Source organism: Gossypium raimondii, chromosome 9, assembly GCF_025698545.1.
Source record: "Gossypium raimondii isolate GPD5lz chromosome 9, ASM2569854v1, whole genome shotgun sequence".
Taxonomy (NCBI): Eukaryota; Viridiplantae; Streptophyta; class Magnoliopsida; order Malvales; family Malvaceae; genus Gossypium; species Gossypium raimondii.
The window spans coordinates 45,654,764-45,672,152 of NC_068573.1; the positions used below are offsets into that span (position 1 = coordinate 45,654,764).

General features: G+C 31.1%; 2 protein-coding genes across 2 annotated transcripts; both read right to left on the minus strand.

The window, feature by feature from the left end:
* Positions 1-2,427: 2,427 nt before the first annotated feature.
* Positions 2,428-9,118, minus strand: LOC105800282 (peroxisomal acyl-coenzyme A oxidase 1). Its single transcript, XM_052621384.1, has 15 exons — positions 9,079-9,118; positions 8,810-8,956; positions 7,788-7,896; positions 7,645-7,706; positions 7,200-7,409; positions 6,835-6,922; positions 6,599-6,761; positions 5,975-6,173; positions 5,516-5,713; positions 5,149-5,280; positions 4,497-4,617; positions 4,100-4,210; positions 3,351-3,420; positions 2,994-3,177; positions 2,428-2,902 (listed from the first exon to the last, which is right to left on the minus strand). Exons 2-15 carry the CDS (start codon positions 8,945-8,947, stop codon positions 2,693-2,695), a joined length of 1,995 nt encoding a protein of 664 aa, XP_052477344.1. The 5' UTR covers positions 8,948-8,956; positions 9,079-9,118; the 3' UTR covers positions 2,428-2,692.
* Positions 9,119-11,368: 2,250 nt separating this feature from the next.
* LOC105800283 (O-fucosyltransferase 30) lies at positions 11,369-14,133 on the minus strand. Its single transcript, XM_012631309.2, has 2 exons — positions 13,573-14,133; positions 11,369-13,206 (listed from the first exon to the last, which is right to left on the minus strand). Exons 1-2 carry the CDS (start codon positions 14,037-14,039, stop codon positions 12,123-12,125), a joined length of 1,551 nt encoding a protein of 516 aa, XP_012486763.1. The 5' UTR covers positions 14,040-14,133; the 3' UTR covers positions 11,369-12,122.
* Positions 14,134-17,389: the final 3,256 nt, after the last annotated feature.

The window sequence follows — 17,389 nt, forward strand, 5'->3', positions numbered from 1 at the left end:
CAAAGACTTATCAATTGTTTTAGAAGAGAATATTTTATTGCTCTCTGAGCCTATATATAGGGGGGATTCTCCCTTGAAAAATCAAGTTTTAAGAGTTGATTTTTACAAAAAGGGCACCCACGTTGTGTTTTGATTAGCTTGTTTGTCTCTTTTTGAGTATTTGTTTAGTTAATTAAGGTGTATGTAACACTTAGGGTGGGTTTGGATGGGCGATTGGGTGCGGTGCGGTGCATTTAGCTTACTTTTTGTCTCACGCTACAATATCTAATTTCACCGCCACCGCTGTTTTTACACTAACCGCAGGTAAACGCATCGCCCATCCAAACTCACCCTTAGTTGAATCTCTGTTTAGTGACTATTGTAAGTTGTGGGATCATTAATTCTTTATCGAGGTTGCATATACTTGCTTGGAGAAGAGGTTGTCAGCTTTAATAAATAGGGAAAGAAGCACACTCTTGAAATATTTGGTGATTGAATAAAAAATTTACCATGAACGAGGCTTCGAAGACGTAAGATCGTTGTACCTGAACTGTGTAAACAAAGATTGGTTGTATTGTTTCTTTTCTGTACTCATTTTACTTACGCTGTTTATTTTTGTTCTAACTATTGTTACAATGAACGTTAAACAAAGTTGATTAATCATATCTACAGATAAACTTACTCATAAGTTGGGCCACCTGCCCTGGTCAAAAAGCCTACCCAAAAAATGGGAGGGTTTGAATAAAAATACAAGGCTTAAAAATTGGGATTGAGTAAAATTTAAGGGTCATTTTCTATAGGGCCTGAGCATTGGGAAAGATTTTTTTGCTCTAGCTTGGCTCAAATATATTATGTTATAAAAAATAATTATATTAATTATATATGATAAACAATACTTATATATGTTTATATTTATATTAAATTACTAACTCAATAACAATTAAACCAATTACCCAAAACTTAAAAAAAAAATTACCAAACTAAATAACTCAACCCAAAATATAAAATTTTAAAAATTATATTTAATAAAATAAAACATTTATTATATTTATTTGTTTTTTTAATATAATAAAAAATTTAATATATTTATGTTAGAAATATTTATTTTAATATTTTTAGTGCACTTAGTGTATTATATATTTTTTTTAAAAACTTATTTTTAAATAAAAACTAATTTAAAAAATTCAAATATAAACGGGTTGGGTTGAGTTCGAGTCTATCTTTCTTAAATTGGGTTAGGTTTGGACAAAAAATAAGTTTGTTTTTCGGGTTGAGTTAGGCTCGAATTTGAAAAATTAGTCTAGATATCTTACATAAACTCGACTTGGCCTATAAGCACTTCTATTTGCAGACTAATTATTTTTCAAATTAAGTATAAAAATTAATTTTTGTATTCTTTTTAAGAAAGTTTTTTGTATATTTAATGTTGATGAAATCGACCCAAAAAAAAATGTTGATGAAAATAAATAGCATCATATTAATTTTTCATGTTTTATAACGTGAAAAAGTTAAAGTACTCATGAAAAGAGTCCATTTTAAAATTAGTATATTAATAATTTTAACCTTCAAATATTTATATATTGTGTGAATTTAGTTTTGATTATAAAAAATTATCTCTCAATATTTACATATTATATAATTTAATCTTTTTTTTAGTTTTGATTTTCTTTATGATCGTTTCACTCTTATGATAATATAGATATCTCTAAAAGGAAATTTAAAATTAAAGTTTCTTGAAATATATTATTTTAATATTTTATTATTTGTAATTATTAAATATTTATTAAAATAAAGTTTAACATAGAATTTTTAAAAGGTAAAAATTATTGTAAAGAAAAGAATAATGATATTAAAAAAATACATAATATAGACCTATTATGTACGATTAGTCAAATAGATAAATTTTGAGGCGTACTGAGATTTTTTTATGTATCAGTTGAACAATAAAATTCCATAATCTATACTTTTAATTTCCACGAGACAAAACTATAATAACGCTAAAAGATATAACCGTACTTCATGCACTGTTGGGCGCAATTTTCGATGAGGAGAATGATTTGGGTAGGATGATAAAATTCACACGGTTGCAGAGGCAATTCAACAATATCCCAATGTAGCTGAGTTTCAGACTATTCAACATGCACTGCTCGGAGGATTGCTAATACCAAACAAGTCACACCAATTTTGTTGATCGCATATATGTCCTACTTTTAACCAATTTCGAAGTTGCTAGAGCATATACTTTGGGTCAGCGATTTTGGCATTACTGTAAAGAGTGCTTTATAGAGCGTCTTAATGTATAATTGATTAAATAAATGGTTGTTGCTTACTTTTACAAACTGGGATGATATTGGCTGTACAAATATGGTTGGATTAATTTTATTTTAAAAAAGAAAACTATAAACATATTAAAATTAAACGATTCAAGCGAATAAAACTACAATCGAATAAATCAATGAACGAGCCAGACTTAATTAATTTCCATCTATTTATTACAGAATAGATATATAAAACACACATATATATATCATCTTTAACTTTTATCCCACTACGTAACTTAAGAATCGAAGGTACCCTACGACGACGTTTAATTCCGCAAATAACAACAAATCAGAGCCATAATCTGTAAGAGAAGATAAATAGTTGCGGAAGCCCAGTTTTAAGCTAACCTTCCTCATTCTAACATTCAACCAACTGCAAGGTACTTGAACTGTTAGAGTCTTGCAGTACGAAAATTTTGCTTCAAAAGTGGCCGAATGTACTCATCATAACCATCCGGCACAACCGTATCATTCAACGGACTCTTCCACGCTTCCTCATACAGTTTTTGATAAACATTTCCATCATAGCAACCGAGAACCGAGCCAAGGTAGTGGTCAGTGTGATTGAATGCATCAACAAGGGCAATCGCATTCGGGCGGACCTACAGTTTTAAATGAGATCAAAACTAGTGAGAATGCAGCAGCCTTTTGAGCTGATCACCGTATTAACGGAATCAAATACTTGAAACAAACCTGGGAGTAAAGTGATCTGAGCTGTTCGTTCGCTAGTGCACCTTGTTTTGGGGTAATGCAGCCAGTGGAGACGAAATCACCAAGATGTTTGTGTAAAAGAGACAATGCATATACGTTGCAGAGGTTCTCCAACTGTGTTTTCACTCCCTTTCCTGGTATGTCTTGCTGCAGTTTCTCAATGAACCTGAAAAACAAATCAAGCAGCCGACACTATGTTGATCCTATGATTTGGTGTTCAACTTTTGCAACCAATTTCTTAGAAATTGTGATGAAAGTTCGAGTTTTATGAATATTATAGTTTGGTTCCTTCCATACATAAGAAACCTCATCGACTATTAATTTCAAGGAGAAGCTTACTTGGAAACAATAATTAACTGACAATGAGCAACGGCAGCCTCAACCAGATCTGCTGAGATTTCACCAAAACCTGAAGATATATAAAAAAGGGAAAAGAGAACATGGAAGCCCAATTAATTTATCTACTTCAACAACTTAAAAGCAGAGAGGTCAGTCCAGAATCCAGATTATATATCATAACAAAATGATATTCATAATTGAGCTGAGCTGAACTCAAGCAGTAAGAAGCTCAATCTCGACTTGAAATTCAAGGCTCAAAGTATGAGTCGGACTCATTGAGTTTAACTTTTAAAGCTTGAAATTAATTCGGTTCAAGGGGTGAACTGCTTGAACTTGCTCAATTAGGCATGATTACCTAGTAAAAACTAAGCTCGATCTCCATGCTTAACCTCAAGCTTGATTATTTGTGCTCGACTTCTAGTTCATGCTAGAATTTTTCAATATTGGTGAAAAATAAATATATATTAAACTCGCCAGCTATATGAATAAAACATGAAAGTACACAAATTCAGTCCAACCAACAGCTTGAGCTACTCAAGTTAGAGCTCAACTCGAAAATGACTAAGCCAAATTTTATTTTTTTCTAGTCTAACTTGAGTAATTTGTGATCAAAGGTGTCTCATTTACGCCCCCAAACATGACCATCTACAAGAGGACCATGCAAGAGTGAACTTGGTTGAGTAACATGACAATAAAAATGACTGATAAAAGAGAATGCTTATTCACCCATCAACGTAGAGAGAAGATACCCTCTTCTGGAGTTGAAAATCTGCTAAGGCTTTCAGCACAGGCAACAGACATCCGAGCAGACCTCGCTTCAAATGCCTCCAATATAATACTATGTTTCAGCCAATCCTCAGCTGCAAGCCAACCGAAATAATGAAATAATTATATTGTTACTTACCCAGTCCAATGTTAATTTGTCAAGGAGTATGAAACCATGTCTAGAGTTGGCAATATTTTTGTAGATTAGAATTAAAATAAGCTTTAAATTGTTTAGAAATAAGGACCAGCAAACTTACTCCTAGGCATTGCGCAAATCATAATTAATATTGGTAAAAATGACAATTTTCAATTTTCCAAGAAGCAATAATTCAAAATACAAGTCGTAAACAAGCTCAAGAAAGAAAAACATGTAAGAGGTACCCCTTTGAACTTCACAATGGCATTGCATGAGATGTTCTACTCGTCCCAAATATGCCGCTGTCCCAACAGGCATCTTTCCAGACACCAGCCGGGAAATGGTCTTCATTAGAAACCTTGCAACCTACAGAAATATTTCCGCTTGCATTGTCAATAGATGGCACCCCATCATCATTATGAACACAACATCTAAGGATTTTAGATTGGTTCCCTATTTCAATTGTGATATTTCTTACATGTTCTTTGCTATAGATTCATCCTCTATGCTACTCGGACTCTTCACTCTTCTTTAGTGTCCGACACTCCTATCCGATTCATAGATATGGGGATATGACCTCTAAAGATCCTCTAAATACATAGAGACACTTACAAAATCTAACCATATCTGTGTCAGATATATACTCGTATTTAACACTCACATCCAAGCCCGAGTAACATAGTTCATCCTATCTACATAAAATACCAAGAAGCACCAGCAATACAGCTAATAAGATATTGAAATCAGAGATTCTCATAATAGATAGTAAAACCTACTACTAAGATTAAGCCTCCATTAGAAAATTGGAATTCATTCATTACCATCTAAAAGAACAAAATGAAGACAAAGAAAGGTTGACAAAAATAAAAGTTATATACTATTTCACATTTTTCACACCTGCAAAAGCATCACAATATTGTCTCCTTCATAAGTACAGTTAGGGATATAAACTGCAAATAATTCCGGAAGCCCACTGCAAGAAAGATAACCATGACCACCACACAACTTTCGGCATTCTTCGATGGCATCCTGCAAGCATATTATTTTAGCCAAGATAAAAACATAAATAAATAAACTGAGTTATTGACTGTGATTTCAAATGAATATCAAAACTTTTAAAAGTAAAGAGAGAGCATTTGTGCCATCAAATAGAAAATAAACTGGCCAACCAAATAGAAGGAAAACTAATCAAGATTTGACATAGTAGAAAACTAATCAATATAATTATAAGGAAGACCAGTGAAGGTTAGTAATAGTGACATACTGCAGTTGCAGAAGTGGTAATAGATTTTAACCCTGCAGCGCATGCATGAACCTCAGGTAACGTGGAGAAATCATTGACTTGCAATCTTTTGCTCACATCAGTGTATAGCCATTTCATCCATTCACCAACAAATCTGAAAGCATAGGCAGAGGCAAGCAAAGGAAAGAGTCTACTTTGCTGAGTTTTATAGTTAATCACCTGAAGCAAATTAAATAAATGTAAAAGCATTAGATGCATCAGCCTTTGGGACATGTAAAAATTAGTCTGAAACATCAACAGCAGTAGCAACCAATACTTTTCAACAAAAGTCTTTGGAAGTTTCTATGGGAAAGAACAAGCCATTAGAAGTGATTATAAAATAAAAGGTTGCTGTGTACAACAATCTGTACTGGAAATAATATGTATAGGTGTATCAGTGTATCAGTGTATCAGTGTATGCAGTCCAAAAGAAAGTAGTACCTGGGTCTCTGGACCACCATTCTCTGAACCAAATTGTCTACGAACAGCACTGTACCTTGTTGCAATACAAACTGCCCTTGACAAAGCACAGGAAGCTTCGGATACAATTATTTGTCGGACATAGACCATAGTACCATAAACCAGCTGGCGGGGAACATCAGATTGTACATATTTCCCTTCTCTTGTAACCTGGGAAAGACTGAAACATTTGGCGAGGAAATAAAGAAGCAAACATCAGAACAGTCATCTTGTTTTTGCATGAAAATCACACTATAGGAGCAGCACTTCAGCCTAGGTTATCACTTTTTTAGCTTCCTTGTTGGTCTTTTTCTTCAATTGACGAAAGATACTTTTATAAATTTTAGGTTTATAAGCACTCTAAAACCTCTCTATTGTTAACTGACGTTGCAGAAAATTTTGCAGCCTTGCAACTTCAGTCAAGAAAAAACTGCTCATTACAGGAACTATCCAGTAAAGACTTTTCAAAAGATACTTCCCACCATGGCTACACTTTTATTCCTCTATAAGGTGGGCAGACAGATAAACATCAAACGAGAGAAAAAATATTGGCCTTCAGAGAAAGCAGCAGACAAAGACAGAGAGAGGAATGGTTATAGAACAAACCGCATTAGCATTTGGTTCCTCGGGATGCGCACATGGTCAAATCTCAGAAGACCATTGTCCATGCTGTTATATGCCCCACTTCCAAATTTCATTCCAATATCACCAACTGTTATGCCTGGAAGAGGAGAGTGGTCATCCAGACTACGCAGCTGGACAATAAAACCTGAAAAAGAAAGTATCTGAATTAATATCTGCAATACCAGCTAAAGAAGTAAGTTCATGAATTAGGAACTTACCATGCACTCCATAATCTTGTCCATCTGTTCTAAGACGAGCATAAACCACAGCATGTGTGGATACTTTACCCAGTCCACCAGGCCACCACTATAAATAGCAAAAACCAAGCTAAGTGAATAAAATACAAGGAGATCACTATAAGATTACAACAAGTCATGAAGTATGCAAAGTACGCATAAGAAAACTACGCATTGTACACAAGAAAAAAGAGGAGAGAGGATACACTTGAGGATGTCTGAGCCAAAGAAGAAAAATACTGAGAATGATTATTGAAGCAGTTCTCAGGATATATTGCTTACTACAAAGTATAATTGATCAATATCAAAGACAAATTGATCAAAGGATTGTTAACTATTTTACTCACTTTGCTTGAAGTCAATGTGGGGCTATGAATGACAAATTCATCAGTCTGAGGATCAAATGTTGCTGTAGTTTCAAGCCCTTGGACATTGGAGCCATGACCAAGTTCAGTTTGTGCATAGCATCCAATGATTTGCATGTTATGTGCCATTGGCAGCCATTTCTGTTTCTGCTCCTCAGTTCCTTGTCCTTCAATAGCAGGTATAAACATTCCCTATCAAGAAAATATATATTAGTAGGTTAAAACTTAAAACTAGATTTAAATAATGCAAACTTCAAACCCAGAAATTACCCCAAAGAGACCATCATTTTATATTAGATTTAGCAAACGAGATTTGAATGCTGAAGTTGACCAAAGTTTCTTTTGTTTTCCAAATATATTGCTTAGCGTAGAAATAGCATACATGGTACTTAGAAGCTTATAACTGGAATCAAGAAATAGCACTTACCCAATGAAGGTTTGCATAAGCAGGCTGATCCACATAAAACCATAATGTATGTGTCTCTTCCTCTGTCATAAAAGATAACAATTTAATTAGGTATCCAAGGGAAAAATCAAATAACGCAATGAGAAGCTCAGATGAAAAGAAACCAGAGAGATTAAGCTCAATAGTCCGCTTCACTGCATGAGCAGTTTTTCTCAAAGTATCTTTAAACAACTCCTTCCTACTAAGCATAGTTCTGTTATCCTTTCGAAAGACCTAGAAAAAATAGAAGGAAGACTACTTAGATATGAAAGAATTTTCTTTAAAAATGCCAAATTGAGAAGTGACTCTAGTCGTTTAGGTTACTGGAGGGAAAGGTTAGGAATATTAAATATCAATCAGTGCAGAAACTAATAGAAAAGTACGACAACATCACTGGAAGAGAAAATCACATCTTTGCTTCATTTCACTTTTCCACTTATGCCAATTTTTCGAAACTAACAATACCAAAACTCAAATCCAAAATCTAGAACAACTGAAGGTAAATTATGGAACTGCCTCAATCTTTAAGACACTTAGTCTTCTATTCTTTAACGCATTTCAAGAGTTAAAAGACTCAAGTGGCAAAACATAGAGAAACTAAGCTGAAATTAAGAAACAGGTAAAAGTTGTCTCAAGTCCAAGGAAACTCTTTCCGGTAGCTGAAAAGCTTAAGAAGAACCTCAAATTTTATAATATTGCAATATCCCGAATGCTGGTGCACATTTAACAGGCAGAAACTGAATACTCAATTTACGCAACCAAACAAAAATTGGATTTCTTCCTACATTTTCGTGAGAAACATACAGTAAAAAGCATATTCTGATAAGGGATTATAGGAAACAATATATTTAAATTTTAAACCCTAAAAGCAACTAACAACTAGAGGCCAAAATCCAAACTTCAGCTTCACTTTTTTTTCCCGCGTGTTCTCGGGAACCAAAGAGAAATGGAATTAATCTAGAAAAAAAAAAAGAAAAATTAATCGGAGCCATTCAGCAATAAAAGTGTAAGAAACTAACAATTTCAAGTTATGATTAACCAAAACTCTCAATCTTCTGAAACTTCTGTTTCATATATATTTCACAGCCATAATGTAGGAAACAAGAAATCAAATGACAAAAAAGAGAAAAAAAAAACACTAGATCACCGGATCACTAGCGACGAGACGAGCAGCTCTATCGGAGATCTCAAAGGCGTGACGAGAACCAGCCCAAACGATCTTCATCTCTTCTACATCGAACGACGCCTTGCTCCTCTCCTCAGCGTGGTAATCCAGTGGTTCCATTGTGTTTTTCTTTTTCGACAAAAATCGAAATTTCAAAAACCAACAAATTAACAATAGAGCACTTAAGCAAAAGAGCAAGTATCTAGCAGAATGAACTGAATATAAATACTTTAAAAAAAACAAAACAAAACCTTCGCCCTTATTTCGGCTTCGATTATTACAATAGAGTTGGTTGAGAATTTATTGACTCTATTTATCAAAAATAACGACTGTATAAAAATATATTAAAAAGTAGTTAATTCCCACGTTAAGACTTTTTACTGAAAGAAAGGTGGACAAAAGTTAAATCGAAAATGAATTTTAATTTGTAATAATTAAAAGTTAATTATTGATGTAACTACTAATAATTAAAAAGTTAATTATAGATTTAACTACTAATCTTATATTTTAGGATAAATATCAAAATTATAAATGAATTATGGTTTAATATGTAATTATATACATGAACTTTAATTTTGTGCAATTTTATACATAAAATTTTAATTTGATCCAATTCTTATAAATTTTAACACAATTATTGATATATCATTTTATGTTTATATATTACATACATAAATAATTATATTTATCCAATATAAAATAAATTGATGTATTTATTTCTTTAAATCTGTATAATTAAATCAAAATTAAATTTTCAATTATACATTTAAGTTACAATTAAAGTTTCACGTATATAATTATATCAAATTAAAATTCATATATACAATTATACATTAAATTAAAATTCATATATAATTTTCTAATAATACATTGAGAGACAAAGTTTAAATATGCTGGGTCCCAGCTGGATTAAATTCGAGTTTCTATTTTTCTTCCCGACAATATTCGAATTTCTAAATTTAGTTTTAATTCAAATTGTTAACTTAGTTTTCTTTTTCAAAATAAAGTATGCGTACTTAATCCATAACCATTCAGTTTATTTAAATTACATAAAGTTATTAAATTTCAATTTTAATTTATATATTATATTCGAATTATACTTTATTTTTTCAATAATTTATTATCTCAATATTTATAATTTTATTAATTATTTATAATTTTTCATTTCATGTCTTTTTTCCCTATAAGATAATGATAAAATTTTAGTATTGATTCTATTTTTCTATTAAAATTTATGATTAGTTTATATTAATTATTTTAATGCATATATATTAAAATTGTAATAAATATTTAATTAAATAATATAGTTAAAAATTAAACCCACCTCAAGTGAGCAAAACATTTTAGTTATTAATAATATTGAAAAATAAATTAATTAAAATTTTTAAACCGGATAAATCTTAAAACTATATATGAACTTTGGTCTAATGTGTAATTCTACACATAAACTTCGATTTTTACAATTGTATATATGAATTTTAATTTGAAGCAATTCTCATATATTATTAACACAATTATTGATATAATAAATATAAAAATAATTTGGTGTATTTATTTCTTTAAATATGTAAAATTGAATGAAAATGAAAGTTATATGTATGTATTTAAATCACAACCAAAATTTCATATATATAATTGTATTAAGTCAAAATTCATATATCAAATTACACGTTAAATCAAAATTCATGTATATATGATAAAAAACTAAATTTCTAACATAACCAAGTACAAAATGCAACGCCATGACATCTTTTACTATATATCACGGGAGAAAATATCAATTTGGGCAAATTAATTGATTTTTTTAGAAAATCAATTAAATTAATATTATTTTATATTTAAAATCTTATTTAAATAAACTGATTAAACCAAAATAGAAAAGCAAACCGGTTTAACCTAAAATTAAGTTTCCATTTCATTTCACAGAACATTTTTTTTCATTTTCTTTTCTTCTTCTTTTTCCTTTTCATAAAATTGATTTATTTTTTTATTTTTAAAGATTAAAAATACATTTGATGAATAGAATTAGAAATTCATTTTCATTAATAAAAACAGTGAAAACACATCTCAATAATAGAAACATGATAAATAAAATTAGAAAGTTTTACACTTATATAAGAACAAGAATAAGATTTAATATTTGAAAGTTGTTGACAAAAGAAAGAATATTTTTCATGGGTTTAAACCAAGATCAATTCATTTAAAGTTAAAAAAATTATTTTATCATTTTCACATTTTAAAGCATTTTAATGAAAATATTTTTTATTATTTTCTAATTTTATATATTTTTATTTTTTCTAAAATTATTTTTAAAATTTTCAACCAAACATGTTTTCTTAAATGTTTTCCATTTTCAAAAAACAAAACGAAAGTAACCCCATTTCTTGAAATCAAACAAAACTTAAGTAACTTTTCAATTTTCCGCTAGTCATTTAATAGCCGGTGATCAAAACAAAAAATTTGAATAATTAGATAACTATATTATAACTTTTCATAGGTAGATAAAAAACGAGTAATTAAAATATAGTTTACTCAATAATATATTAACTATGTTTTTCTTTTGTCCATTATATGTTAATAAACAGTGCAAGTGCACTCATTAATATTTTCAATGTATCAAAATGATATTTAAAAAAAAAACCTAAAATACTTCAATGATATTGATTTGGCCATTAACACAAGATTCTGGGATTGTGTTGACTTTATCAGGAAGCATGAGATGAGTGTCGGACCACATCACAATCCGAATTTTTTGATAACTCCTTGCCCGAGCTCCGATCTGGACCGAATTACAAATACCCTTATCGAGAGCCCAGCACGACCAGATGAATAATCCGACCCTTGAGCAAGTAGTCCCTTAAAGGAATGAAAATGTACTGAATAAACATTGGAAGTTAGCAACTTTACCATACATAAATAATATCATGTACCATCCATCTCCCAGTTCATATGTCATTAAATTTCATGAAAAACACTCGAAACAAACTTTGCTTTTGGGAGGTATAAAGATTTCCCTTTGACAAACAACCAACGTTGACTTAAATGCTCTGGTGCAGCTGTGAGTGAAATCGAACCGTCTGAGATCACGTGCTCGTTGGTCAAAAGCTCTTTAAATGACAATATGGCAAATCAGTTGGATCATATCGTGAATGAATATATGGTACAAGCTTGAACGTGAAAATAGTCCTTGTCTCTGATTGGAAGTTTCAAATTTGAAAGAACACAAATAGACATGCCTTCTGAGAACCAAACCGAACCACTGGAATTCTATCAAGTAAGTTATAATGAATCAATGTCATAATGCAAATGCAGTCCGAATTGGACTCGAACATAAACCGAATTTTCTCATGACCTCGATACTTTGAGCTATTGTTGAACCCGTGGTCCTGACAAAACCAAGCGAAGCACAACTGCAAATTGTTTCCTCTATATATAGGAGTACATCAGGTAATATATCAAGGGAGCAATGCTTCTCCACCTTAGCCACTGCATCCATACTGCCAGGAAAAGATTTGAATCTCAGGCCATGTCTGGCGAGTGCTAGTTTCTTTGCTGTATTCATCACCAAGAGATCATTTTCTCCAAGAAAATACAGCTTAAAATTCGCTGAATCCATAGCCAAATCACCCAAGTAACTTCCAGTCCAATTACCTTGGGGGAGATCGGTCATCACAAAAATATGTATAGGCTGAGAACCTGCCTGCCTTAACGAATCTAATTTTTGTCTCAAACCCAGAAAAGTAGCTTTCCAATGGTTCTTGAACTGCCCATCAAGCAACCTAAGCTGTGCACAGAGAAAAGGAGCCTTTATCGTCTGAGAGGCAAACTGCTTTCCCAAGTTTACAATTTCAGGGACAAATGGAAGGAATTCAATCTTGTTGATTAAAGCATTTATCCTTGGATCTGCTGGTGCATTTTGGATATCAATATAGAGCTCGGAACCTTTATATGGGGCCGTAAAAAGGCTTCCAAACGCCAGAACAGTAGCCGATTCAGCTTTGCTACCTGGTCCAAGAGTCTTATATACATCTCTACGTCGTCTAACATACGAAATTTTCTTCCTCTTCATGAGTTGTTCATCAGGTTGGAATGAATCTAACATCCCGTCCACCCCATTTTGGTATGTCCAAACTGTTGTTCTACAATCTTCATCGACAGCATATAAACATTGATTTATATTACCACCAATTCCGGAAAGCAGAGAGCCACATTGCTTTAAGCTTTCAACCAGAGACGGCGGCACATTCAATCCATTGGAGCAAACCAAATCAACATTCAAATCACACCACGATGACACGAAAACCCTGAAATCTATGGCTCGAACGAGTGAAGATGACAGTAATGAAGAAATATCAATGATATCGGCCATGGAAACGTACCTGCAAAAAGAGGTAAGCATAAGCTAGAAACTCCATGGAGTTAAAAACAATACTGAACTTACCTAGTGATTGAAACTTCATGCAATTAATCAGCAGAAGCATTGCCACCACAAAACCCCATGTTTTGAGTTTTACACAAATACTATGAACTTCAATTTGAGACAATATATTTGAACTTACATGTAGCTAAAAACAAGATCAGAACACCCATTATTTTCTCTTTTAACCACATTTTACCAATAATACAAAATTAATCTAAAGGATAAAAAAAATCCCATAATTCAAACATTAAAAAGTTAAAAAATTTACCAGAAAATTTAAGTGAAATTGAAATAGAAAACAAGAAAATGGGCAATACGCAGTTACCTCCTACTCCTAAGGAGCTCAATGATATGATCCCAAACGGAAATCCGGATCTCTTTAGGACTCTGAACCCTGAATTTAGGACAGCTACCAAGAGCTACGGCATGGTGATCAAGAATTGGAGAGACAATTAAGGTACGGTTCAAAATAGAGGCCATTAAAATGGCTTTTTTGAACTCAGAAAGCTGGTTACTAAACCCACTATGAGGCGCATACCACAAGAATTTCTCCCCATGAAATCGAGTTTCGCAATGTGGGTATTGGTGGGTTAGGGCTACGTTTACGGTTTTCAAAGAGGTTGAGAATATCATGTAATTGGGGATGGGAGTGTAAGTGAGGAAGAAGAAGAAGAAGAAGCAAAGAGAAATAAGAAAAATCGAGGGGAAAAACAATGGCGATCTGCGCGATTGTTGGGAGTTCCTTTTATTCCATAGTTTGGGATTGGCAATCGTTCTGTTGAGATTGAACATGTTTTTTGTTTTCGATTTTGCTTCGGGATTTTTATGGCGGTTGACGATGTGGTTTTTGTGATGTCGATTTGAAGGTGTTTGAGCCTGAAACTAATTTAAGTAGAATCGATATTTTATATTTTATTTTAATTCTCCCTATCAGGTTTTCATTTATAAGTAACATTATAGTTATAAAAAATATTTTTTATTAAATTAATTTTCTATAACAATAAATTATCTAAAACTTTTAGTAAAATTATAGGTATTTCTTATAAGTAAGCTTATTAATTATAATTTATTAAATAAAAATAATATTAATTAAAATACTTTTTCAATAAAATGTTTAAATTTCACATGAAAAAAATTATTCATCTTGTTTTATTAAATGAAATAATTTTCAATGAGTGAATTTAAAATATCAATTCAATAAACTATTAAGTTCCTTAATTAAATATTTTATTATGAATTAGGAACATTATAAACTTATAATTTGATTACTTGAATTTTAATAACTCGTGATAAATAAATTAATTTAATTTGATAACTAAAAGTGATTAATCAAACTTGTAAACTTATAAACTTCATATTTAGTCATGTAAATGGATGTAAAATAAAATATGCATAAAAGCAATAACGCATGCACCTGCTATATGCCTTTTAATTTTGTTGATTTGATTCTCGCTTTTTTCTTTTCTGAACATAATTATTACTTTCTTCATTTGATAGAAATTCACGATATGATTTCTATGTTAGGTGTATAATAGCAACCTTTCTATGATAAGCAAAATCTTAGTAGACAAATGAAGTTGTTGTAGACAGCGTTAACAGTAATATACATTACAAATAGGTTGAATTATAAAAAGAGTCCCCATATTTGTCAATTTGTGCGAATTTAGTCTCTCTATTTTTATTTGCTCAAAATTGATCTTTCTACTTTTTGAATTGGACATTTTTGGTCCTTCTGTTAACTTTCTCTGTTTATTTTAATATAATTATAAATAAATATGACTTTCTTTTTAATAGTAAATGACTAAATTTTAAAAATAAAAGTATAGGGATTAATTTCCAAAATTATGAAGAGTGCAAAACTTATGACATATTTTAAGTCATTTTCAACCATGCTTCCAATGTCTAAAAACTCCACAAGTTGTGTATCAAAAAATTATCCACTTATATAAACGATAAGTATCAATTAAAATAAAACTACCCACTTTTCCCTGTAAATGAACTACTCATATTTTATATTTATAGAAGAAATCAATTAAGTATTTCTTATTTTCACTCTAGTTTGTTGACGAAAAGTGTTCAATAAGGAGAAAAAAGATGGTGGTGACTGGAGGGTTGGTTCACCTATGACAAGCGAAGAGCCAAGGTAACAGAAAGTAGGAGAAGGGAAGAAGATAGAGATAATTAAGGAAAACACTTAGATTCTTATTGGGAAGAAAAAAAAAAGATCCCTTGTCTCTCGTATTTTGTTAATAATAATAGTAGGCTCGTATGTGTGGTCACCCAAGTGGCAGGCAGTTACATATCACTTGTCACCATGTACAATACTGTGTGATCCTACTTTGATATATTCTTTACTGAGGTTGTATAAGATTGTTGTACCTCCCTCACTGGTCCCGACATTCACTCTCTATGATGACTCCAAGATGGTTCAAGAGGGGTTCACAAAAGGGCCATTCGCAAATGGTTGTGGAAGGAAGGACGTCACAAAGGGTACCTGTAATACCCCGAAAATTACTACAGTAAGAAAGTAAGATATTATCATTGATATAGTAAAATAAGAAAATAAAGTGACAAAAAGGGAAATTTTGAGTTATGTCAACATTGGGAAGTATATTATGATATATTAATTCAAGAAAGGACTAAATCATAAAAGTGAGAAAAGTTTTGTTGCCAAGAGTAAATACTCAAATTTTGAGGGGTTGAAGTGTAATACTCAAAATTTGTGGGGTTAAAGTGTAAATATGAAAAGTAAAAAGACCAATAGTGCAAATATTTTAAGGGTGGAATGATCTAGAAACTAAGGAAAATGGATAAATTAGGACCAAATTGAATAGGTGAAGAATTATGAGGGACTAAATTACAAATTTACCAAATTAAGTGATGACTCAATGATAGAATTTTAAAAGATCATAAAGGGCAAAATGGTCAATTAAAAAGAGAGAGAACTCTAAAAGGAAATGATAATCTTGGTGATATTTTAGATTAATTAAATAAATATTAGTTTATTAATCTTTTATTTGATTTTAATTATATTTTATTATTATTTTATTTAGTATATAAGGAAAGAAAGATGAAGAATTCTCTTCATCTTTCCATGCACTAACTTGAGAATAGAAAAGAAGAAAGAAATTTTATTTTCTTTACAATTTGGTCCTTTTACCAAAAATTCACCATTTTCACTTAAAAATCAAAAGAATTTCCATAGCTACCAAGAGAAAAATAATAAGGAGACTATGGGGAGCTAGAATATCAAGTTAGGTTCAAGAAATAGAAACTGGAGGAGATAGAAAATCAAGTTAAAGATTGAAATCAATAGGACAAGGTAAGAACATCAATATTTCAATACATTTTAAGTTTGATATTATTAAAAATGCATGAAAATGATGTTAAAGTAGAGTTTTATTATATAAATTTCTATGTTCTTAATATGTTAGTGAAGGAAATAAGAGGAAGTGATGGAAAATATCGTAGAGAAAGGAAAAGAGGTGTTATAAACTTAGTTATCAACATTTTACACAAAAACAATTTTGGACAGAAGTAGTAGTCTGACTTTGAAAATTCACCAAAAGTTGTAGAAATTGAGTTATAGGTTAATTAAAGTATTAAATTAAATCATATTGAGTCTAGTTTTACATAGAAGAAACGGTGTAAGTAAAAGAATTTCATATTATGAGATATATGAATTTTTGTGAGAAAATGTCAGATTGATTTCGGGTTCCCCTGTTCTGACTTTGGAAAATCATCAAAAATTGTAAAAAAATAATCAGGGGTTTAAATTTATATGTATAAATTATTAATGAGTCTATTTTCAAGATAAAAAAACGTAAACATCATCCAAACCCCGTACTAAGAAATAAGTAATCTTTAGTAAAGAAAGGTCGAAGTTGTCAAACAGCAGAATAGGGATAAATTTGAAGATTTTACTGTACTTATTGGCTGAATTATAAATTCTGAAATTTTTATGGTAGAAATATATTTGAGTCTAGTTTCAAAAATAACGAGCAGATCTTAACTTAGAATTTTGTAGCTGAAGATATAAATAATTTAGTGACTATAACTCAAGTGGACAACTTTGATATGAACATACGAGTAAATAGTGGAATTATAAATAATATTACATATAAGCATGTTATATACATTAA